Below are 22,323 nucleotides of genomic sequence, written 5' to 3'. Positions count from 1 at the left end.
TTAGGGAGAAAAGGGATCCTTTAACTTGGAGGCAGAGAGGTGGCTGAGATGGCTGTCTCTTATTTGGGGGCTGAGTGGGTAAAGGTGGGACTCTGGAGGGAAGCAGGTTAGCGTGAAATTCATCAGAACGGGGCAGAGTAGTGGGGGTGATGGGGTCACCAGTGGGGGGACTGGGGCAGACTGAGGCCAGAGACAGGGGGGCCCCTATGTGACTTGAAGTAGGAAGCCGGGTGGGCAGACCTGTGGCTAGGCCGTCTATAGGGTTGAGCTGGACTCTCCTGGGGTTTGGTAGAGGGTGGGGGCCCCTGAGGTCTCCTTGGCCTGGGGTCTCTGTGAGTCTCTGTGTCTCTGTCTTACTTACCCTTCGTCTCTCAAAGCGGCCCTTGTGTGTTGATGTTTGCGGAGCTGCCACACCGGGGGCCAGGCTAGGGCAGGGAGGTGGGAGGGGGCAAGGCCGTGGTTTCCCGGCTTCTGGACTCAAAGGGCCTTTTCTCTGCCTGCCCGCCCCACCTCACCCACCTCACCCAGCTCTGCGCTCCTGATCTCTTTGGCCCCTGCCCTGCCCCACAGTTCTGTGAAAGTTTTGCTGGAACTTTCTTTGGTTTTCTTCCAATCTGGAACTGATGGTGTGAGAAGTGTGTGTCTGGGGGAGTGAGGGAGAAAGAGGCGACCTCTGTCTCCTGGGGAGTTTGAGCCCTCGGAAGCTGAGTTCTAGGCAGACAGGGCTGGTGGCCTGGCTCTAGAATCTTTGGGCCACGGGTGGCAGGGGTGGTGGGGCAGGGTCGAAGTTCCAGGTGTGGGGAGCTTGCCCGGGTTTTGGGCAGAGGACTCTGATGGGATCCACAGATGTGCAGCTCCGGGCCCTGGATCTGCTCCCGCTCTGCGTGGCAGCTTCAGGCTCCCCGCGCGCCCCCGCCCCCCAGCCCATCTCCCCAGCCAGGGGCATTGGCTCCGGGGCTGGCTCCTTCTTGTATCTCCTTTCCCTGCATGGTCAGAGTGGCCCCCGCCTCCCCCAGACATGGGGACTGCAGCAGCTTGACGCCCCCTCTCCATAGGGCTGCCTGTCTACTCCCTCCCTGGTGGCCCCCCAATCCCTCCCGTGCCCAGGATGATGGTTTGCCCAGATGTTGTTTATGCTGGAGACACTGGACAGAGGCCAGAGACCCAGAGACCGAGAGATACAGAAAAGGAGGAAGAGCCGGAGAAAGGAAAAGATGGGTAGAGGGCGAGAGAGATGGAGGAAGACGAAGAGCCGGGGAGAGAGCGAGTCAGAGAGACAGAGCACGTGAAGGGGAGGCAGGTGGAGTTGGAAGAGAGAGATGAATAGAGAGACTTCCCTGGTGGTCCCGTGGGTAAGACTCTGTGCTTCTAATGAAGGGGGTGCGGGTTCGATCCCCGCTGGGAAGAGAGTCCCACATGCCAAGCACCACAGCCAGAAAGTAAATAATAAACTGATTAAAATAGTTACTTGCGCTTTCTTTAAAAAACAGAAAGACAGAATAAAGAGTAATAGGCTGAGAGATGGAGACAGGGAGACCGAGGCTGGGAGGAGTGGTGGTGGGCATGGAGCTGAGTCCTGGCCCAGCCCTGCCTTTTTCCAGGTGACTTTTGTTTCCCATCCATTCAGGCTCTGTTCAGAAGTGTGGAAGGATGAGGTGACTTATATCCTCCAGGGCGTTTGAGCCCCACGAACCTGATCTCTAGACCCCCAAAGTCCCCTGGGCAGGCCCCCTGAGTGCGTGCCTTCCCCTGACCCTCGCGGACTCTCCCAGGTGCAGCCCCCGTGGACGTGCTTCGGGCCCTGAGGTTCCCCGCCCTCCCTGACGGTGTCCGGAGGGCGAGAGGCATCTGTCCAGCTGATGTGGCCTACCGAGTGTCCCGCCCCGCCCAGCTCAGCGCACCCACCCGTCAGCTCTTTCCAGGTATGAGTGACACGCCCACGCCGGAGTAGGGAGAGCCATGGCCGGCCGAGGCCATGGGGGGTGGGATCAGAGGGGAAGGGGTTAATGGCTCACCTTGCCTCTCACTCCACCTGCGTGTCTGTGTCCCAGGAGGCTTTCCCAAAGATTTCTCTCTGCTGACTGCCGTCCGGACCCGCCCAGGCCTCCAGGCACCCCTCCTGACCCTCTACAGTGCCCAGGGCGTCCGGCAGCTGGGCCTGGAGCTCGGCCGACCCGTCCGCTTCCTGTACGAGGACCAGACTGGGCGGCCTCCACCGCCGGCTCAGCCTGTCTTCCGAGGTCTCAGCCTGGCAGATGGCAAGTAAGTCAGTGCGCTCCTCTGGCCTGTCCGGCCTGTCTCTTAGGAGCTCCCCTCTGATTCCTGCCCCCAGAACCCCCACCCCCTAATGTTTGTTGTTGTTATTGTTCAGTCACTCAGTTGTGTCTGACTCTTTGTGACCCCTTGACCGCAGCACGCCAGGCTTCCCTGTCCTTCACCATCTCCTGGAGTTTGCTCAAACTCCTGTCCATTGAGTCGGTGATGCCATCCAACCATCTCATCCTCTGTCACCCCCTTCTCCTCCTGCCTTCAATCCTTCCCCTCAAATCTAGGAAATCCCTTTGGGCCACTACTCGCTTATCCACTGCCCAAATTTTAGTCGTCTCTTCTAGCCCAGAGTTTGGGCTTCAGAGATTAAATCCTTGCGCACAGGACTACCTTGTACCTTGGGCAAGTTACTTGACTATTTTTTTCTTTTATTTATTTTTATTTTTAAAAAACCTTTTGATTTTTTACTGGAGTATAGCCAATTAACAATGTTGTGATAGTTTCAGGTGGACAGCAAAGGGACTCAGCCATACATATCTGCTTGACTTTTTTGAGCCTTGGTTTCTGTGTCTGAAAAATAGGGATAATGGAATTGTGAAAATCAGATGAGAAGGGGATCGCATGGTGCCTGGGGTGTTGTGAGCACTCGGTAAATGGTAGCTACTGTGACTGCTGCTGTTTTGTCATTGGCTTGTCAACCTTTTCGTCAATAGCTCCCCGGCCCTCGTGACTTTCCTCCCTTCGGTCAGTCGCTTGAACCTCTCCCCACTCCCCCACGACCAGGTGGCATCGTGTGGCTGTGGCTGTGAAGGGCCAGTCTGTCACCCTCATAGTTGACTGTAAGAAGCGGGTCACTCGACCCCTCCCCCGAAGTGCCCGTCCAGCGCTGGACACCCTGGGTGTGATCATCTTCGGTGCTCGGATCCTGGATGAGGAAGTCTTTGAGGTAACCGCAACGACTAGAGAGAGGAGTGATTCCTGGTGCTGTATCTTGTGTTCACGCCCCTCCTGACCTCAGTACTCCATCTGCCTGTGTCTTGACCCTTCACTTTTCCTTTCATAAATGTCTATTGCTACTTCCTCTCTTCAGGACTACTTTTTTTTTTTTTTTGGTGGAAGAATTAGGTGCCTGTTTATATGGCAGGATTGTCCATAGTCATTTATTCTGTCAGGCAGTTTTCATTAGTCCACCCATCCATCCACCCTCTCAACTGATCCATCCACCCATCCATTCACCCATCCATTCATTTACACACTCACCCACCTCCTCAAGTGTTTGGGCTTGTATTCTCCCACCTGCCTATTCTTCCCCTGCTCGGCCCCTCCTTCCTTGAAACCACCCATCTGTTCATCTGTCCTTCCATCCATCTATGCTCGTTAAGTCCTCCATCCATCTGTTCATTCATCCATCCACTCATCCACCCTGTTTGCGTGTGCATGGAAGGATACAGGCATGCATCCCGTTTACCCCCCATCTCTTCATCCCCCCACTTTCCATCTAGCCATTTCTTCACTTCCTTCCATCTACTTCCATTTCTATCTACTCTGTGCCTCTCATTTTTCTACGTATCAGTCCACGCACACATACATTCACTCATTCATCATCCATCAACCCTCTCATTCAGTCAAATGTTTGAGCCCCCATTCACCCACCCAGCCATCTATCCATCCACCCATCCATCTGTCCATGCACCCACCCAGCCAGTCAATGTTTTCTGAATACCTGCTGGTTCAATGCGAAGGGGAACGGTGAAGAATATCATCAGATCTCTATCACTCCAAGGAGCTACCAGTTCTGCTCTGGAGTTGAGACAGTATTCACAAGCTATAACCCACCCCCATACAGGCTTTGCTCAGTACCACATGTGGGCACAAGAATATGCTACTGGAAATCAGGACTGGCTTCCCCCCGTTTCCAGAGGTCCAGAGAATTCTTATCATCACTGCATTGGAGGGTCAAAGCAACTAAGGTTGGGCCACTGTCTCCAGAAGCCCCTGTGAACAGGCTCATGCACGATCACATGGGCAGGGTATAGGCCAAGAGCTGAACTTAGAGTGGAAGGCTTGAATTCTAGTCCTGACTCTACCACTTGTCGTGACCTTGGACCAGTCATCGTCTCTTGGAACTTTTATGAATGCACTGTGCTTGGAAAATGAGCATGAAGATCCTTGTCCTGCTGACTCTGATCCTTGTCCAACTGTCTAGCTGTTGTGAAGGTTCGATGGGATTATGAAAGAGAAGGTCCTTTCAAACCTGAAAAGAAAGTGCACGTGGGAGGGCCGGTGAGGACCGTCTCCATCATGTAGTCTAACCTCTGACTGGCCTCTGACCCATGTCCTAGATGCTATGCTGCATCTCTCTGAAGCCCTCTCCGCCTGCCTCCATTAGTGTCCCTTCCTCTTTGCAGGGTGATATTCAGGAGCTTTCCATCATCCCGGGGGTGCAAGCTGCCTACGAATCCTGTGACCAGAAGGAGCTGGAATGTGAGGGGGGTTGGAAGGAGAGACCTCAGAGACAACAGTCTCACAGAACCCAGAGATCGCCGAGGCAGCAACCACCAAGACTTCACAGGCCACAGAACCAGGAACCCCAGGCACAGGTGAGGCAGCTGGGCGCACCCCAAACTGCAGCACCCCCTAGGGAGGGAAGCCGCCACCACAGTGCCCCAGGGGAATTCCCCCAATGGCCTGGAGCCCCCGTCCTTTGCTGGGCTCCTGTTCTCCCCTCCCTGTATCCCCTCCCCAGCCGTTCCCTCTATTCCCATCACCCCGCCCTCCTCCCAGTCCTCATTCATCAACCTTTTTATTTTCATGTAAAAATAAAAAGTCGTTATGAAGAATTCATGGCTGGGCACTGTGTCCCCTCCTTATGTCTCCTCCTCTGCTAGTCTTCCTGGAATGGTGTCCTCGGGTTTTCCATCTCTTCCTTGAATTAAGAGATTGGGAGGCCATGGAGGGTGGGGGTGAGAATTGGAGGGGGCGAGGCAGAGGTTGGGAGAGCTGAGGAGGGAGAGACAGAGACAGGAGAAGCTGAAATGGGGAGACCCAGGAAGAGATGTGGAGAAGGAGTAGAAGGTAGAGGCCTGTGCAAGCGAGCGTGCAGGGCCCTGTCTCTGGCCGATGCTTGTCCCGGGAGGGGCAGGATTGGGAGCTGTTGGTGGGCTGGGGGGAAGGGCAGGGAGGCTCTGAACGGGGTGGAGTCCTGACAGCTAGAGTGACAAGTGTGATCTGGGGTCAGTGGTCTGAAAGTTGGAGGCTCAATCTCTTAATCATGTCTGCTTCTGTCCTACGTTCGGGACTCACCCCCCTCCCCACCCTCCTTCCCCGCCCCACTCCCCCGCCCCCTCCCCCACCCCTCCCCGCCCCCTCCCTCACCCCCTTCCCACCCCCATCTCTCTCCTGACTCCTATCCCTCCATCACCCCCAGCTACCATCCACCTCCTCATCCCCCCACCCACCCCCTTTCCACCTATTCCCACCTCCCCTCCCCAAACCCCAGCCCACTGAGTCTCTCTACTATGACTACGAGCCCCCCTATTACGATGTGATGACTACGGGCACCACCCCTGATTATCAGGTAAACTTGAGGGACCCCTTCCCTTGCCCTGTTCTCCCCACCACCCCCTTGCAAACATCTAAGACACTGTCCTCCCCCTCCCACTTTGGGGAGAGCCACCTTGTACCTGGATCAAGGGCGTGTGCTCACTGCGCCTCCTGTGTCTCTCCGCTGCAGCGACCTCCAGGCCCCAACCACAGGGCTCCCACTCCCCCCAGGGGGCGTCGGACCCCTCCCCGAAAGCCTGCCCCTCCTGCCAAGAGGTCAGCGGCCCGGCAGGCGTCCCTCTCACCAGGCCAGAGGCCCTCTCGAAGTGGAGGTTCCAGCCCAGCCCGGGGCCAGCCTCCCCTCCCCCGGCACCCAGCTCAGCAGGCAGCTCCCCCCACTGCCCGGGGCCCCCCCAGGACCAGAGGCAGCGGTTACCGGCAGGTAGAGCCGGGGCATCCAGATCTCTGCCCCCGAACCTCTAAGACCTCGGAGATTCACTCTCCCTGAACTGTACCCCCTTCAAAGGGGCTGCAAGATCTGAGATTGCCCCCACCCCCCAGCACAGACAGACACTGCCCTCGACGGGACAGGACGGGCTGCTGCTTGGCCTCCCTCTCCGCTAACCTCTTTCCTCCTTCCCGCCCTCTGCTCCTCTCCCCTCTCTTGCCCTTGGGGTTAGGACCCCACCCCAGGTGAAGAGGAAGGAATCCTGGAGTCAAGCACTTTGCCACCCCCTGAGGAGGTAACTCCGTCCTCACCCTCGCCCCAGCTAGGGGTGCTGGGCGTCTGTGACCTGCTCCCCTTGCCCTAGATCGTCTTGATGAACCAGCCCCTCTTCTGGCCGGAGGGCTCTTTATCACCTTGTTCATGATGTTCTGTCTCCTGGTTACTCCAGATCTCTGAGTCTGCTTGTCTCTCTCAGAACAGCCGTTTTTCTCCAGTGTCCATGTCTCCTGCCGTTATTCTTTGACTCTAGGGTCATCTCCTTCCATGCTGATGTCAAGTGGTTGTACTTCTGTCATATTTCTGTTCCAGGAGCCATTTCTGTCCAACCCTGTCACTTTTTGTCTTTCCACCAATTTCTTTGGTCATTCCTTGGACCCCTTCTTCCATTATTATGTCCGTGGACTGTCCACTCTGTGTCCAGCCCTCCGGCCACCCTTCTCGTTACCCCTCGTTTCTTCCAACCAAGCCCACTTTCTGGACCTCTCTCCTCGTTGGGGCCCTTCGATGGCCATCCCCCTTCGCTACAATGGCTCCCCTTGCTTTTCTTGGGAGGAAAATGGCCCCCATCACCCTCAGTACCCTTTGGGCTGGAAATTGTCACTCTCTGGGGTCCAGGGGAAACCTCTTCTTAGCCCTAACGCCCCCGTCTACCCCTCTCCCTCCCCACCCCCGGGAAGGAGCAGACAGATCTCCAGGTCCCCCCCACAGCCGACAGGTTCCTGACAGAGGAGTATGGGGAGGGTGGCACAGACCCCCCAGCAGGGCCCTACGATTACACCTACGGCTATGGGGACGATTATCGCGAGGAGACGGAGCTTGGCCCTGCCCTCTCTGCGGAGACAGCCCACTCGGGAGCCGTAAGTCAAAGAAGCTCCTCTTCCACTCTTGACCTCCAGTGGGAGCTACAGAATCGCTTCCTGTTGTCTTTGGCTGTTGTCTGTTGTCTGAGAGCTACTTCCCACTGGTGATTGGCCATTTTTCGTTCACATAGATTGTATCTGTTGCTTGAAAAGGTTACTTCCTGGCTTCCCTTGTCAAACGTCTTACTCTGTGACTCCTTATGGTTCCTTCTGTCTGAAGCATTTGGTTTTGTTTTTTTTTTTCAATCCTATGGCCACTTCCTGTCTTTCCTGGTCCCTTCCTATCTCCATCAAGCTGGATTTCATAGGCTTTTGGTCATAAGCCCCTGTCATATGTCCATTTTCAGTCTGTCTCCATCATTTCTTCTTAATCAAAACAATTTCTTATCCATGTTGCTGCCAAACAATCTAACTTTCTCTGTCACATTTTCTAACCTACCGGCCACTTCCTGCCTGTCCCCCCTGCTCCCAGTCATGACATCCATTCAGGTGACTGTGTCAGATTGGACTGGAGGGGACTTATTCTTTGTGTTTCAGCTCTAGGTTTTCATGCTGTCTTATCCTTTGATAATAAGCCACTTCCTATGTGTCTCAAGTCATCCAAATCATAAAGTTTTCATTGTGGGCCTAGATATTTATCATGGCCACTTGGCATGTGTAGGTTTTCTGAAAGATGTGTGTTTTCTGGAAGATGTGTGTTTTCTGGAAGAATTGTCTTTCATTGTCATAATCCATTTCCGAGAGTCACTTTCTGTCTGTTTTGTGAATTTCTCTTCTTTCTTGGTTGAGGCAGCCATGTTGTTATTGAAGGTCCACTTCCTGGATCCTCTTTCCTTGGCTGCTTCCTGTCTGTCCCACCACTTCCTGTTTATCTGGTTCATTTTCTGGCCATCTTGGCCATGTTTGATTTTTCTTGGCCCTGGTATCATTCCTGCTTCCAAGAGTTTGTCCCTTTGTTCTGTCTCCCTTAATTGTGTCCTGTGTTTGCAGCCACTCCCTGTCAGTGGGGCATTTCCTGTGTACTCACTTCATCTTTTGCTTGCCTTGCAGTCAGAGCTGTTTTCTCCACCCTGCCGCCTGATTCCACCCTCCCTGCTCTAATATTGCCCCCCTTGACCCTCTGCTGCCTTTCCCTTATGCCGGAAATTTAGGATTGATCTGGGATATGGGAGAGTTTAGAAAATGATCATTATTGTTCGGTCAGGATGGAGGTAGAGGGGGGCATTTTGAAGATCTTTGTTGAGAGAGTCGGGAGAGGTGGTGAATAAATATCCCCCATTCTCCCTGTCCTTATCTTGGTTATGGCCTCAGAGTTGGGGGTGGGCATTTGACTGGAAGTGTGGAAGAGAGGCTACTGGTAGGCTTGAAGTTTAAATGAGGGTTAGAGAAAGGGTGTAGCTTCCATGCTGGGAGCGGCGCTGGAAGGAGCTGAGGGGCTCAGTGCTGGGGCTTGAGGAACTGAGCCCAAGTTGTATTTTTTCAAAATCCAGTTACAAGCTCCAAGTTTGAGGTATCAGTGGGGACTGCTCTCCAAATCTACTTAGAGTATGAATGTCTAATCTCTGGGGAGTTTTAAACTTGTGAACCCCTTGAAACTCTAAGTGCAATTCTGTGCATAAGGGCATACCCTTTTTCTTTTCTGGAGAAAGACACTGTAGATTATGTCAGATTCTCATATGGATGCATGACCTCCCCCAAACCCAAGAAAAAAAATCTGTCCAAAATCTTAGAATCTTACTTGGTGAGCTGGGTTAAAGGTGAGGAAGTTGATGGTTTCTTAAGGTCCTAAGGAAGTGTGGGAGATAAGGTACAGTCCTCCAGGAGAGGATCTGGGAAGACTGGGGGTCTGGTGTCCCAGGAACTGTCTGGGGACCTTCCTGAGAGAGGTTCTCAGGGAGATGGGGAGAGTGTGTTTGCCGAGGTGGGGCAGGGAATTGGGGGGTGGGGAACCCCGAGATCTCCCTTGGCAGACCTGGGCGTTCTGTGAAGAGGGGGTCTTGGAGGAGGACCAGGGAGTTCGGGGGGTTAGGTCAGAGAGGTCTCCAGAGGCCCTGCGACTGCAGCAGGGAAGGGCAGCCCCGGCGTCTTGGCTGCTCACGGGCCCCACTGGGGGTTACATGTGTGTCTCTGTCAGGCTGCCCATGGACCCCGGGGGCTGAAGGGAGAGAAGGGGGAGCCTGCGGTGCTGGAACCTGTAAGTCGCTCTGGTCACTGAGCAGAGGGCAGTGGGAGGAAGGGAAGGAGGAGGAAGGGAAGGAGGCAGGTGCTAGCCCTACAGCCTCTGACTTTGAACCTTCGGCTCCACAGGGCATGCTAGTGGAGGGGCCCCCTGGTCCAGAAGGCCCTGCGGTAAGTTCTAGCTGTGACCCTCCACCCCAGCCTCCGTTCTTTTTGCAGAAACGCTTCCTACCTGCTCACCTGTGCCTTCCCGGCATTGGCCCAGGCCTCCTTCTTAGAACTTGGAGCATCCTTCCTTCCAATCAGAGCTTCCCAGATCCCTAGATTTTTCTGTGGAGACCACCCCCAGCCACATACCCCTCTTCCATCTGACCGCCCACATCTGACCCCCTTTTCTTGTGTTCTTCAGGGATTTCCTGGTCCCCCTGGTATCCAAGGCAACCCAGGCCCAGTTGGAGACCCAGGCGAGAGGGTATGAGAGCATCCTGTGGGGGTGGGGAGGGCTGCAAAAGCGCTGCTGGATCCAGGGTGGGGTACCATTCTCAGTGATTTCTCATCAGCTAGTTGATTACTGACGGAGGGGCTGCTGTGCCCTCAGCACCCAGAAGAGAAGGCAGCGTGTGGTTGGAGAGGGGAGCAGTGTGGTGTCTCACTGTCATTTTTCTCCATGACATGGTTCTCCATGGGGTGTGGGGAGATCTAGGGAAGTCTGCATCTATTCCGTTGCGGAGGGTTTCAAGATGATGCCAGGGCCCTAACAACATGCTGTCATTCCATGTTTCTCCAGGGCCCCCCGGGCCGAGCAGGGCTCCCTGGATCTGATGGTGCCCCTGGCCCTCCTGGAACATCCCTCATGCTCCCAGTGAGTGGTCTTCTGGGCTTTGTGGAACAGGCTGAGGGGAGGGCAGGGAACCGTGTCACCAGGAACCAGAGGGGGAGGAAAACCTAGGAGGAGCCTTTTGGGACGATCCACCCAAAGAATGTGATCATCGGGGTGGAGGGTTTAAGGCCTTGTTGATGATCTAGAACCAAACATGGAGCATCTAGAATCAGGCAGAAAATCCCAGATTTCAGGGAATCTAGAACTCAAAGAGTCTTTGGGGAGGAAGAGGCTGAGAGTGAGGAAGGGAGACAGGAGCTGAGTTTCTGAAAACCTCTGAGTGATGACCCAGAGCCCGTGGGAAACACTGGAGGAGGGCTTAGGGTATCTGGAACCTGGGAGATGGGGCCCATGTGCTGGATGATGCCTCTGGTTTCGGGGGTCACGTGGATTTCCTGGAAGAATCTAGACTTTCTTCTTCTTCTTGCCCCGCAGTTCCGGTTCGGCAGTGGTGGGGGTGACAAGGGCCCCGTGGTGGCAGCCCAGGAGGCCCAGGCCCAGGCGATTCTGCAGCAGGCGCGGGTGAGTAGGACTGGGGGTCTTGGGGTGGGGATGGGAGGGCTGTGGTGGGGGGAAGAAGGCACGAGGAGGGGTTGGAAAGGCAGATTGGCGTGAGTGTAGGGCAGGGAGAGGTCTGGGTTGGCTTGGGGGCTGACAGGGAGGTTGAGGACGATCAGGGCAGTGGAATGAAGGTCAGGGAAGAAGGGTGAATCTGGGAGGTGACCCAGGGTCTGGGGTGCTCCTGCTGCCTGTGCTCAGCTCTGCCATCTGCTCTGCCCCCCTAGATGGCTCTCCGAGGACCCCCCGGCCCCATGGGATACACAGGCCGCCCTGGCCCCCTGGTGAGTGCGTGGGGTGTTGTGATAGAGGATCCTTTGTCTACGTGTGGGGATGTGGACAGTCCTGGAAAAGGACCAAGTTGAGAGAGATTTTGCTTCATTGGGGGAGGGCCCTGCAGCCTCCAATGGGCATGTCCTTCAGCAAGCCCCCCTCTCTTCTCTTCACAGGGACAACCCGGGAGCCCTGGCATGAAAGGAGAGTCTGGAGACCTGGGACCTCAGGTGACAGCATCCCCCCACCTGGTCCCAGCTCAGTGCGCCCCCGCACCCCGCCCCCGCTGTCTGTGCCCACTAACCCTGCCCCTGCGTCTCCCTCCTAGGGTCCTAGAGGACCTCAGGGCCTCATGGGCCCTCCTGGCAAGGCAGGGCGAAGGGTGAGTGACGGGGGTAGGATGGGAGGGGGTGGGGGATGGAGATAGGGTGGGGGGTGTGTAGGGCTGGGCCCCTGCTTGCTCTGACACCTCCCCTGCACCCCCAGGGCCGAGCAGGTGCTGATGGAGCCCGAGGGATGCCTGGGGAACCTGGAGTGAAGGTAACAGGCCTGGGCCCCTCTCTGATGCCCACCCGGAACTCCCGAGCTCATCTGTTTCCTGGGGATAACCGAGGGTCCCCACAAAGCAGCCCCGCCCCACTCAGGACATGATGGGAAAGGGGCTGGCGCCTCACCTGGGCTGGCCCTCTTCTCCTTAGGGTGACCGAGGATTTGACGGCCTCCCGGGGCTGCCTGGGGAGAAGGGACACAGAGTGAGTATGGGGGCACGTGGGGTGTTGTGATGGGGGTAGATCTTTGTGGAGGGGAGGGGAGGGAGGGATCGTGAGGCCCGGGAAGGGGCTGAGGGTCCTAGCGGGAGCCGAGAGAAGGAACTTCGTTCGACTCTGAAGACGGTCAGCGTCTGCCTGTGTTGGGGGCTCTGTACCCCTCTTACCTGGTGGCCCATTTTTCAGGGTGATACTGGTGCCCAGGGCCTTCCTGGGCCCCCTGGTGAGGATGGAGAGAGGGTAAGTGTTGCAGCCGGTGGGGCAGGCGGGGTGGGGGCTGGGGGCAGGAGGGGCCCGGGGTGGGAGCCGGGGGCGGGAGAGGTCCAGAAGGTGAGGCTGCTTCACATGTCTTCCTCCAGGGAGATGATGGAGAGATCGGGCCTCGGGGGCTGCCTGGGGAGTCGGTGAGTGTCGGGGGGGAGCGGGGAGTGTGGCTCGGACCCCAGAGGAGGGGCGTGGGCGTGAAAGGGACGCACTCTCTCACCCTCACGGGTCTTCTCCTCGCCTGGACGCAGGGACCTCGAGGTCTCCTTGGCCCCAAAGGCCCTCCTGGGATTCCTGGACCCCCGGTGAGTGACTGTCCCTGACCTCTGACACCGCCCCCTCCACCTTCCCTGAATGCCTCCCTCTTCCCTCCCCTCCGACTCCTCCTCCTCCCCCCAAACCCCCACTGGCCCCTTCAGCCTGCACCCGCAGGTGCCCACGCGGGGCCATATCCTGTAGTGCATCAAACACTTTGGGCATAGCAAAAAAAAAAGTCCTCAAGAGAAACAAAACAAAGCCCCACAAACCCACAGACCAGAGCCCCTCGCCCTGTGGACCCGGGCCGGCTGTGTTTGCTTAGGTTCGGGATGAACTGGAGGGTGTCCCACTGCACGCCTGCCCCGTCCCTTTGGGATGGCCTGGCTTCAGAAACCACAGGGCCCTCCAGGGCTCACGCCCGTCTCATGTTTCAGGGAGTCCGAGGCATGGACGGTCCCCACGGTCCCAAAGGCAGCTTGGTAAGTGATGGGCGTGGAGCCCCCCCCCAGCCCTCCACCCCCGGTGTCTCTGCCTAGGTCCTCATCCCTTTGCCCCTTCGGCCCCCTGCCTGCTTCCGGTTCTTGCCCCCTTGTCCGTCCCTCCTGGGAGTCGGCTCCCCTGCCTGGCTTGTTCTGTCACCATTTCCTTCTGACCCCTGCCTGGCTGCCTGTATCTAGGGACCCCAGGGAGAACCAGGACCTCCCGGACAACAGGGCACCCCTGGGACCCAGGTGAGTGGTCCTGTCCGCCCCCCAACCTGAGGGGCTTGCCCTGGGCTCTCACAGTGGGTCAGATCCTGTGTGGGGACTGGAAATGAAGGGTCTCAAGTCTTTGCCGCTGGTGCTGTGAACTGGGGCTGCTGGCTGGGGGGAAAGCGGGGCCCACCCCGGGGGGCCCCTGTGACATCTCTCTCTGGTGTCTAGGGCCTCCCCGGGCCCCAGGGTGCCATCGGCCCTCATGGAGAGAAGGTAAGTGACTAAGTGATCTGGGGGACGGTGGGTGTGCTGAGGCGGGTTGTAGGGAGACCCCAGATGTCTGGTTGGGACTGAGTGTCCTTGTCTGCGTGTAGGGTCCTCAAGGGAAACCAGGGCTGCCTGGCATGCCTGGCTCAGATGGACCCCCGGTGAGTGCCCCCACCTCTTCATACAAATCCCCCTTGACCCTCCACCCCAGGGAGTGACTTGCAAGCACCTCAGTGGGTATCCTTACTGAGTGTCCCTTGCCCTAGGAGGTCACTGGTGATGCCGCCAATGGTCAGTCAGCTTCATTAGGTTCCGGGGGCATTTGGGTCCAAGAAATGTAGAGAGGCATGCAGGAAGTGATAGGGACCAGTGGTCATGCTCTCCTCCCCCTACCCTACCTCCAGGGTCACCCGGGCAAGGAAGGCCCGCCCGGAACCAAAGGAAACCAGGTGAGCTCTTCCATGGCCCTCGCATCCCCTGGCGGGGTCTCCACCCAGACCCAGGCGTCCAAGTCCTCGGGATCACCTCGTGTCTTCATGCAGCTTTGACAGACCACCCCCTGCAACTCCCTCCAGACTCCAATTTGTCACTTCCCTTTCTCCCCTCAGTGACCCCCTGAGACCCTTTATCGACACCTCTCTGTCCTCTTCCAGGGGCCATCCGGACCTCAAGGTCCTCTGGGGTACCCAGGACCTCGGGGCATCAAGGTAAGATACCAGCCGGCTGGGAGAGGAAGGCCGAGGCCGGGGCGCCCAGCCAGGGCCCCGGAGCTCGGTTGTGCCAGCCCAGCCACCCCTCCTGACAGCTCGGTCTCTGTCCCCCCTCCAATTCCAGGGCGTGGATGGGATTCGGGGTCTCAAGGGTCACAAGGGTGAAAAGGTGAGCAATGCATCTCACCCCCAGCTCTCCCCTGCCTTCCGCCCACTCTTCTGCCCGCCTCTGCCCACCCCTTCCTGCCATCATCGGTGATGTCCTCTCACTCTATTTCTCAGGGCGAGGATGGCTTTCCTGGCTTCAAAGGGGACATGGGTGTGAAAGGCGACAGGGTGAGTAGAGACCTACTCGTTACCCCCCAGCTCCAAGCGCTGGTGACCCTCCCCTTTCAGCCCCCAGTTAACCAGCTTCCCCTGACATCCGCGGACGGCCCGTCTCCAGGCTCCCTCGAGGATCAGACCCCCCTTTAGAGCCCGATCCAAGCAGGACCCAGCCCCGTGCTCTGTGACCCACCGGCTGGCCAGTCACTGCCCTCTCCCTGCCCCTCAGGGCTCCTCGTCTTGCAGGAACTCCGGGGACCCCCACTGACCCCACCAGCCTCACTGGGGCCTGCCCCTCATCTCGGGGCTCAGCCCCCACCCCCAGTCCCCATCTCTCACCTCTCTAACCCTCTCACCCAGGGCGAGGTCGGAGTCCCCGGTTCCAGGGGCGAGGATGGCCCCGAGGGGCCGAAGGGGCGCACTGGACCCACGGGGGACCCTGGGCCCCCAGGGCTCATGGGCGAGAAGGTGACGGGGGAGAGGGGGTCAATGTCTATGCGCTCTAGGATGTGGAGGGGGTGAGGCCTGGGGTGCTGGGGTCAGAGTGGGTGTGGGGATGCCAATGGCTGAAGCCGGAAAGTCAAAGATGAGCGTGCATTAATTATGCTCCTGTGTCTGGCACCCCCTAGACACTGGTGGGTTGAGAGGGGCTATATTAGAAGCCTAGGAATGTCTCCATCATAAAGAGTTCACAACAGATTCATGGGGACATGCAGAGAGGCTGTTACAGGGTTCCTGGGGGTGCCAGGCAGAGGGAAACTGTGTCCAGACTCAGAGCAGTAGGTGCTCTGAGAAGGAAAAGAGTTGGAGAGGCCGTGCGCTCTGACATCTTCATGGTTAACTCTCACCTGGCTAACCCGTCCTGTCTACCCCACGGGGTGGGCACTACTATGGTCCTGAAGCACCAGGAGGTTTGGGGGCTTGTTCATCACACAGCCAGTGCGGGGTAGACCAGGGTTGGAGCCCCAGGAGTCAGGTGGCCGGATACCCGCTCCCCACATCCACTCCTTAGCCAGACAGGTCCTGAGGCCTCAGTGGGCAGGGTGTGGGGGGCAGGAGGTGGGGGCTGCAGACTGAGCCTGCGGCAAGGCGGGGCGGGGGCTGCAAGGGGGCTGGTCTTGGAGGAGCGGTCGGTCATGTGTGCTGGGGAGGAGGGAGCAGAGGTGCCAGGCAGGCAGGGGATCCCAGCGCCCTGCAGATTTTAAGATATAGGGGAGGCGAGATTCCAGCCCTGGAGTTCAGGAAAATCCACTCTCAGGAAGGAGAGATTACAAAAGCCAGGCAGCCTGGGGTGGGGTTGGGGAGGGATGAGGGTGGTGGGAGTGGGAGGCACGCTAGATGTTTGCTGTTTGGGGGCTGGGCCTCCAGGATGGAGTGGGATCCATGACCCCACTTGCTCCTGATGGCCCTCTGTCCGTCCACAGGGCAAGCTGGGTGTTCCTGGTCTGCCTGGCTACCCTGGACGCCAGGGACCCAAGGTGATTCAATGCCCCACTCTGCTCCTCTTCCTTTTCCCTTCCCTGATCTCTAATTGCAGGAAGCACAGATGGACAGAGCAGTGGGGGACCCTAGACAGAATTTAGTCCATGCCCATTCTACAGATGGGGAAACAGAGGCCCAGAAAGCACCAGGGCTTGTCTAAGGCCACCAAGTTATTGGCAGAGCCTGGGTCTCCCACCCCACTGCCTCCATCACCTCTCCTGACCCCCCTTGGCCTTTCCCCAGCCCACCCTTTTCTCAATTTCTCAGTTTTTCCCCTTTTCTATCCTCACCAGGGGTCCCTGGGATTTCCGGGTTTTCCTGGAGCGAGTGGAGAGAAGGGAGCCCGGGTAAGCTGGGGGAGGGGGGCGCTGTGGGGGGAGGGGCAGCTCTGGGGGGGCTCAGCCCTGATGCGTTGTCTTCACTTTGCTCCCGCCAGGGCCTGTCAGGGAAATCAGGGCCTCGGGGAGAGCGTGGCCCTACGGTGAGTGCAGCGGAAGAGGCGTGCGGCTCGGGAGCCAAAGGGGGTGCTTGGGAGTCTTTCTGGCAACTCTTCTGTCCTCTCTCTAGGGTCCACGTGGTCAGCGGGGACCTCGAGGCGCCACCGGGAAGTCTGGAGCCAAGGTTGGTGGACTCAGCAGGGCTCCATCTCCCCTCCGCCCCGGCGCCCAGCTGTGCCCCCTCCTCTGACCTCGGGGTTGGCTAGAGGTCAACCTCTCTTCCTCTCTGACCATCTCCCCCACAGGGAACCTCAGGTGGAGATGGCCCCCACGGGCCTCCCGGAGAGAGGGTGAGTGTGGTCAAGTCCCCTGCACCCCGGAGCTGTCCAGGGGGCCAGTGGTGCCAGGTCCCTCTCCATGGGGCGGGCCCCCTGCCCAGCCCGCTCCCCGTTCTCCTGACTCAACCAGCTCCGTCTCTAGGGTCTCCCTGGACCTCAGGGCCCCAATGGATTTCCCGGCCCCAAAGGACCTCCGGTAAGCTGCCCTCTGACTTACCTTGGTCCTGAATGTCCTTCTTCCTCACCCCCCTGCCCAGTCTAGAGCTCACCTGACCTCTGAACCCCTTCCAGGGCCCCCCCGGGAAGGACGGGCTGCCGGGACACCCAGGCCAGAGGGGAGAAGTGGTGAGTGGCACCCTGGCACCTGAAGACCCTCCCTCCCTCCCGTCCTGTCTGGAAGGCCCTCAAGGAAGGGTCTCCTGGCAGAGTGGCCCCCATCCCAATGCAGCTCAGAGCGCAGCCAAGGACTTGGTGGTGACCTGGGAGCCTGGAGTCCATGCCGTGTCCACGCCAGACTGTGTCCCGACCACCCTCTCCTCTCTTTCTCTCTCAGGGCTTCCAAGGGAAGACCGGCCCCCCTGGCCCCCCAGGAGTGGTGGGACCCCAGGTATGCTTGCCCCACACCCCCTTGCAGAGACAAAGGATCCCAGACCCTGGCGATTGGAATGTCTGCCTGTCTTCTCCCTTCTCCTGATCCTGGGCCCCTGAGCCTCCATTGCCTGCGGGGCTCCTGGGACTGGGGTGCATGGTGGGGGCTGGGTGTGAGCAGGGATCCCAAATTTCCATCTGTTTCCTGGACCAGTTCTCCTCTTCTCGCGTCTTGAAGCAGAAGAAGGTCCCCGACAGGGACACCAGGTGGTGTGGTCACTTCACACTGGGGAAGGGAGACCAGCGTGGAGGCCTAGGAGAGCCCTGGGGCATACAGGAAGGAGTCCTGGGTGGGTACCGCGAGGTGACCAGAGTGAGATGGGGGCGCTGAGACTGGAGTCTGTCTGCCTCTTTCCCAGGGAGCCGCAGGGGAAACCGGGCCCATGGGGGAGCGAGGTCACCCAGGCCCCCCCGGCCCCCCTGGAGAGCAGGGACTGACTGGAACAGCTGGAAAAGAAGGCACGAAGGTCAGCAGAGGGCCCGGGAGGGGGCATGTGGGAGCACAGGGTTCGGGTGCCTAAGGGGACAGCCAGCTAGGGATTTGAGGGCAGAGATTTCTCTGCCCAGCTTGGAGCCTGGCAGTGGTTCATCACCTTTGTTTCCTTTTAGGGTGATCCCGGACCCCCTGGGGCCCCAGGGAAGGATGGTCCCGCTGGTCTGAGGGGCTTTCCGGGAGAGAGAGGCCTCCCTGGCACTGCTGTGAGTGTGACCCCGACCCGGATGCTTGCAACGAAGCCCCGCACCTCCTGGCACCCCAGTGTCACCCCACTCCCACATCCCAGGCCCCATCCTTCCCTGCGTGTCTCCTAAGCTCCAGGCCTTGAGGTCCTCTTTCATCTCACGTCTGTTGTCCCCAATCTCTGGTTCACAGGGTGGGCCTGGTTTGAAGGGGAATGAAGGGCCGGCAGGTCCCCCTGGCCCCGCGGTGAGTCTGGGGTCCCTGGGGGGTGGGAGGAAGGGTGTGGGGCAGCATCTGGATTCGGGTGGGGCTGCAGACCGGGCAGAGGGAGGCTGGGGTCAGCATGAGGCCTCTGATGCTGGGCCTTTCTCCTGGGAACCGTGGCCAGGCATCCTCTGCTGTAGGGGGCTGTGGTCTCCCCTTTAGCAGGTCTGACGCTTGCTCCTGTCGCAGGGATCCCCTGGTGAGCGAGGTTCGGCAGGATCCGGGGGACCCATTGGCCCCCCAGGGCGCCCGGGACCGCAGGGTCCCCCGGGAGCAGCGGGAGAGAAAGGTGTACCGGTGAGTGCGGGGTCCGTGGGAGGCGCTGCAGAGGGGTCTGGGAGCTGCTGGGTCACGAGGGGTTTCCAGGGTGACAGTGTCTGTGGGTCATGACTCCTGCCTTCCTGTTCCACAGGGCGAGAAGGGCCCCATCGGTCCAACCGGCCGCGATGGGGTGCAGGGTCCCGTGGGGCTTCCTGGCCCCGCCGGGCCCCCGGGCGTGGCGGGAGAGGATGGAGACAAGGTGAGGGAACCCTTGGACTCAGCTTCCTGCGGATGAGCTTGCTGGTCTGGGGGTGGCCCCCAATCCCGGCGGCTCCTTCTGCCCTCCTGCCCTCTGCTTCCTCTAACGTCCCCCCTGCCTTCCCCCAGGGCGAGGTGGGAGATCCTGGACAGAAGGGCGCCAAAGGCAACAAGGGGGAGCACGTGAGTGTTCATTCCTCTGAAGTCTCACCTCTGCCCTTTAACCTCAGTCCCTCCGGCCCCGCCCCTTGTCTTGGCGTCTCTGACTCTTCTTTCTCCTCCAGGGCCCCCCGGGACCCCCCGGACCCATCGGGCCCGTGGGGCAGCCTGGCGCTGCGGTGAGTGACCGGAACCCGTCCGCAGCTTTGATTCTGCCCTCCATCTCCTGCTGCCCTCGGGAGTTGGGGGTGGGTGGGTGGGGGCTCTGGGCCTGCTGCCCGGTTCTGTGCGGGGCTTGAAAACCCCGGACCCAAGACCATCTCTGAGTCCTCATCCCTGCCCTTCCCAATCTCAGGGGGCAGATGGGGAGCCTGGAGCTCGGGGTCCCCAGGGACACTTTGGAGCCAAAGGTGATGAAGGAACAAGAGGATTCAATGGACCCCCAGGACCCATTGGTCTGCAGGTGAGCTGGGCAGAGGCGGCAGGGGCTGAGAGGTGGGGGTCACAGCGGGGCTGGTGTCTGCCCCAGACCCTCGCCAGCCCCTGCTCAGGAAGGAGGACTGGGGATGGGGCAGGGGGATGGGGCAGGGGGCTGGGTGGGTGGGTGGGAGGTGTGCAAGATCTGGGGTTAAGGGGACGGGGGAGGCCATGCTCCAGGTGGGTTGGTCACCTGGGTCCGCGTTGTGTACACCTGTGCAGGGTTTGCCAGGCCCCTCGGGGGAGAAGGGAGAAACAGGAGACGTGGGCCCGATGGTGAGTGCGGCCCCTCTGACGGGGTGAACCCCTCCTGACTCTAGTCCCCCTGCTCCCAGCACCCACCCCACCCTGGCCCGACTGCCTCCCTCCCCGCCTGCACGGCTGCTCCCCTGGCCCCCCGCCGCTCCAGGCATCCTTGGCTCGCCTTCTCTCACCTCCCGGCCCATCTCCGGGCATCTGTTTCTCTCCAGGGACCACCTGGCCCCCCAGGACCTCGAGGCCCAGCTGGACCCAACGGAGCGGATGTGAGTCCTCTGGCCCCGGTGTGGCCAGTGCCCTGCTTCCCTTCCCCTAGACTGTAACCTCTGGTCTCATCTCAGATGCTGAGAGACGCCGCTGGCCCCGGGAAGGCCTCCCGCCGTCTCATGGCTGTGACCTAAGGCCCTCCTCCAGGCTCTGCCCCCACAGGGCACTCCCTCCCCTTTATTTCTGGTTCTCTTTCAGGGTCCACAAGGCCCCCCAGGAGGTGTTGGGAACTTGGGTCCCCCTGGAGAGAAGGTACTGGGAAGGGGCACGTGGATGGTCTTGGGGGGTGAGTTTCTGCCAGTTTCGGTGGGGGCCTCAGAGGAGAGTGATGGGGGTGGGGGACCCCGGTGGTCCCGAGCTTGGCGTCAGTGCTCTCACTGCCGTGGCCTGTGCTCAGTCGTCCGAGGAACTATGCGCTGTGACCGAAAAAAAGGGAGACAGAGAGAGAGACTGGGAATATCAGGATTTGGGGGGGGCAGGGGAATGGAGGTTTTTGACCCCAGTCTCCTTGCAGGGGGAGCCAGGAGAGTCAGGATCTCCGGGAGTCCAGGGTGAGCCAGGGGTCAAGGTGAGTGGTTGCTCTGAGGCCTTGCTCCCCAAGCCCCACCCCCACCTTTTCTGTGACCTCCTGGAGCTGGAGCTCCCAGCCGTTCTCAGGGGGGCCTGGTCCCTGGGTCCAAGTGGGCTCTGCGGACTCCCGCCGTGGGCTCGGCTTCTGTGTGCACCCTGACGTCAGCAGGGGAACGAGGGGGAGGCTGAAGGCATCTTGGAAGCGGGGGCTGTATCCTCGATCAAGACTCCTTAGGGACCATCTGTAACCTCCGCCCATCCTTCAGGGTCCACGTGGGGAGCGCGGGGAGAAAGGAGAGACCGGGCAGGCGGGAGAGGCAGGACCCCCGGGGCCTAAGGGCCCCACCGGCGACGACGGTCCCAAAGGGAACCCCGTGAGTTTGGGGAGGGGGCTTCGAGGAGGGCCCTGTGAACGGAGACCTGGGGATATGCGTGCGAGGATCTTGGAGTGGAGAGGCAAGAGTGTGGGGGACTTGTGGGGGGAATGGGGTCTCCTGGGAGGGATTATGGAGTTTAGGATCCAGAGAGAAAGTGAGAGAAATTTAATAACCTGAAAGCCTTGGAGGGCAGGCAGTGCATGAGGTGGGGAGAAGGGCTACTGCAGGCCCTCTTCCCAGAGCGGTGCGGGTGGGCACTGCCCGTAGAGGGGGAGAGTGCGCCCCATGCCCCTGGGGGTCGTGCTGGCGCTGGGTGGGCTTAGGGGGAGCTGTGGCCCTGACCCTTGGATTCCCTCCGGATCAGGGTCCTGTTGGTTTTCCTGGTGACCCTGGCCCTCCTGGAGAAGTTGGCCCTCGGGTGAGTCTTACCCAGGGCGAGGTGGGGCAAAGAGGGTGGTCTGCGTGGCAGGTGGGCGTGGGCACTGGGGGTGTGGGGGGCAGACAGAAGAACGGGAGGATCAGCGGGTTTGGGGGTGATGCCCACCAGGCCTGGGCTCCCTCTGACCTTGCTTTGTCTCTGCAGGGCCAGGATGGTGCCAAGGGTGACCGTGGAGAGGATGGAGAGCCAGGACAACCTGTGAGTGCCCGTGACCCCCCCACCCCCAGGCCCAGTCCCCTCTGCTGTGCCCACACCCGAGGGCTCCCTCATCACCCCTCTCCCTCCCTCCACAGGGGTCCCCCGGTCCCACGGGGGAGAATGGACCTCCTGGACCACTCGGAAAGAGGGTAAGTGAGGTGGACCTTGTGGGCAGTCCTGGGGGAGGCTGGATGGGGCAATGATGGGCAGGATGGGGAGCGGCCTGGTGTCCCGGCCGTCCTTGGGGGAGGTGTGTGTGTGATCACATGTGTCTGTGAGCGTGCTATGCAGATTTGGGTATGTTTGTTCCTGTATGTCCTGTCTGATCTTGCCAGGGGTGGTGGTGTGTGTACCAACCAATCAGAATAGATGTGGGGGGAGATTCCCTGGTGGTCCAGTGGTTGGGGCTCTTTGATTCCACTGTGGGGTGCAGTGGGCACAAGTTTGATCCTTGGTCTGGGAGGCAGGAGGAAAAAGGCTGGCAGGGGATGAACCCTTTATTTACTGGTGGTATGTGGGCAAGAGGCTCTTCACCTAATGCACAGGACTTCTCAGTATTTTGACAGCTGGTACCATTGTAGCAGCTCTCACATCAGTGAGTGAGCCTCTGTGATTGTGTGTGTGTGTGTGTGTGTGTGT

The 22,323-nt window shown here is 59.4% G+C and overlaps 1 protein-coding gene across 3 annotated transcripts in view; it reads left to right on the top strand.

Moving 5' to 3' along the window:
• COL11A2 (collagen type XI alpha 2 chain) overlaps positions 1-22,323 on the top strand; it is a 29,982-nt gene that overhangs the window by 1,711 nt on the left and 5,948 nt on the right. Inside the window, exons 3-55 of one of the 3 annotated variants that reach the window (XM_081519889.1) lie at positions 1,773-1,922; positions 2,052-2,262; positions 3,052-3,214; positions 4,677-4,868; positions 5,768-5,845; positions 6,492-6,554; positions 7,216-7,395; positions 9,533-9,592; positions 9,706-9,747; positions 9,986-10,048; positions 10,364-10,438; positions 10,892-10,978; positions 11,242-11,298; positions 11,464-11,517; positions 11,616-11,669; positions 11,774-11,827; positions 11,986-12,039; positions 12,241-12,294; positions 12,414-12,458; positions 12,570-12,623; positions 13,011-13,055; positions 13,254-13,307; positions 13,500-13,544; positions 13,646-13,699; positions 13,943-13,987; positions 14,192-14,245; positions 14,373-14,417; positions 14,531-14,584; positions 14,933-15,040; positions 15,997-16,050; positions 16,348-16,401; positions 16,491-16,535; positions 16,622-16,675; positions 16,797-16,841; positions 16,972-17,025; positions 17,121-17,174; positions 17,383-17,436; positions 17,837-17,944; positions 18,087-18,176; positions 18,349-18,402; positions 18,610-18,717; positions 18,833-18,940; positions 19,069-19,122; positions 19,224-19,277; positions 19,454-19,561; positions 19,798-19,851; positions 20,046-20,099; positions 20,299-20,352; positions 20,615-20,668; positions 20,937-21,044; positions 21,412-21,465; positions 21,631-21,684; positions 21,780-21,833. In XM_081519889.1, the coding sequence (XP_081376015.1) occupies positions 1,773-1,922; positions 2,052-2,262; positions 3,052-3,214; positions 4,677-4,868; positions 5,768-5,845; positions 6,492-6,554; positions 7,216-7,395; positions 9,533-9,592; positions 9,706-9,747; positions 9,986-10,048; positions 10,364-10,438; positions 10,892-10,978; positions 11,242-11,298; positions 11,464-11,517; positions 11,616-11,669; positions 11,774-11,827; positions 11,986-12,039; positions 12,241-12,294; positions 12,414-12,458; positions 12,570-12,623; positions 13,011-13,055; positions 13,254-13,307; positions 13,500-13,544; positions 13,646-13,699; positions 13,943-13,987; positions 14,192-14,245; positions 14,373-14,417; positions 14,531-14,584; positions 14,933-15,040; positions 15,997-16,050; positions 16,348-16,401; positions 16,491-16,535; positions 16,622-16,675; positions 16,797-16,841; positions 16,972-17,025; positions 17,121-17,174; positions 17,383-17,436; positions 17,837-17,944; positions 18,087-18,176; positions 18,349-18,402; positions 18,610-18,717; positions 18,833-18,940; positions 19,069-19,122; positions 19,224-19,277; positions 19,454-19,561; positions 19,798-19,851; positions 20,046-20,099; positions 20,299-20,352; positions 20,615-20,668; positions 20,937-21,044; positions 21,412-21,465; positions 21,631-21,684; positions 21,780-21,833 (3,878 nt within the window). Of the gene's footprint in view, positions 1-1,772; positions 1,923-2,051; positions 2,263-3,051; positions 3,215-4,676; positions 4,869-5,695; positions 5,846-5,895; positions 6,088-6,491; positions 6,555-7,215; positions 7,396-9,532; positions 9,593-9,705; positions 9,748-9,985; positions 10,049-10,363; positions 10,439-10,891; positions 10,979-11,241; positions 11,299-11,463; positions 11,518-11,615; positions 11,670-11,773; positions 11,828-11,985; positions 12,040-12,240; positions 12,295-12,413; positions 12,459-12,569; positions 12,624-13,010; positions 13,056-13,253; positions 13,308-13,499; positions 13,545-13,645; positions 13,700-13,942; positions 13,988-14,191; positions 14,246-14,372; positions 14,418-14,530; positions 14,585-14,932; positions 15,041-15,996; positions 16,051-16,347; positions 16,402-16,490; positions 16,536-16,621; positions 16,676-16,796; positions 16,842-16,971; positions 17,026-17,120; positions 17,175-17,382; positions 17,437-17,836; positions 17,945-18,086; positions 18,177-18,348; positions 18,403-18,609; positions 18,718-18,832; positions 18,941-19,068; positions 19,123-19,223; positions 19,278-19,453; positions 19,562-19,797; positions 19,852-20,045; positions 20,100-20,298; positions 20,353-20,614; positions 20,669-20,936; positions 21,045-21,411; positions 21,466-21,630; positions 21,685-21,779; positions 21,834-22,323 lie in introns of those variants that run through there. The other 2 variants (XM_081519890.1, XM_081519891.1) reach the window with 2 other exon arrangements.

The sequence above is a fragment of the Giraffa tippelskirchi genome, chromosome 8 (assembly GCF_054371585.1).
Source record: "Giraffa tippelskirchi isolate mGirTip1 chromosome 8, T2T-mGirTip1v1.2.pri, whole genome shotgun sequence".
In the NCBI taxonomy this organism is placed as follows: Eukaryota; Metazoa; Chordata; class Mammalia; order Artiodactyla; family Giraffidae; genus Giraffa; species Giraffa tippelskirchi.
Note: the sequence above shows the minus strand (reverse complement) of the source record. Positions and strands in the feature narration are given on the sequence as shown.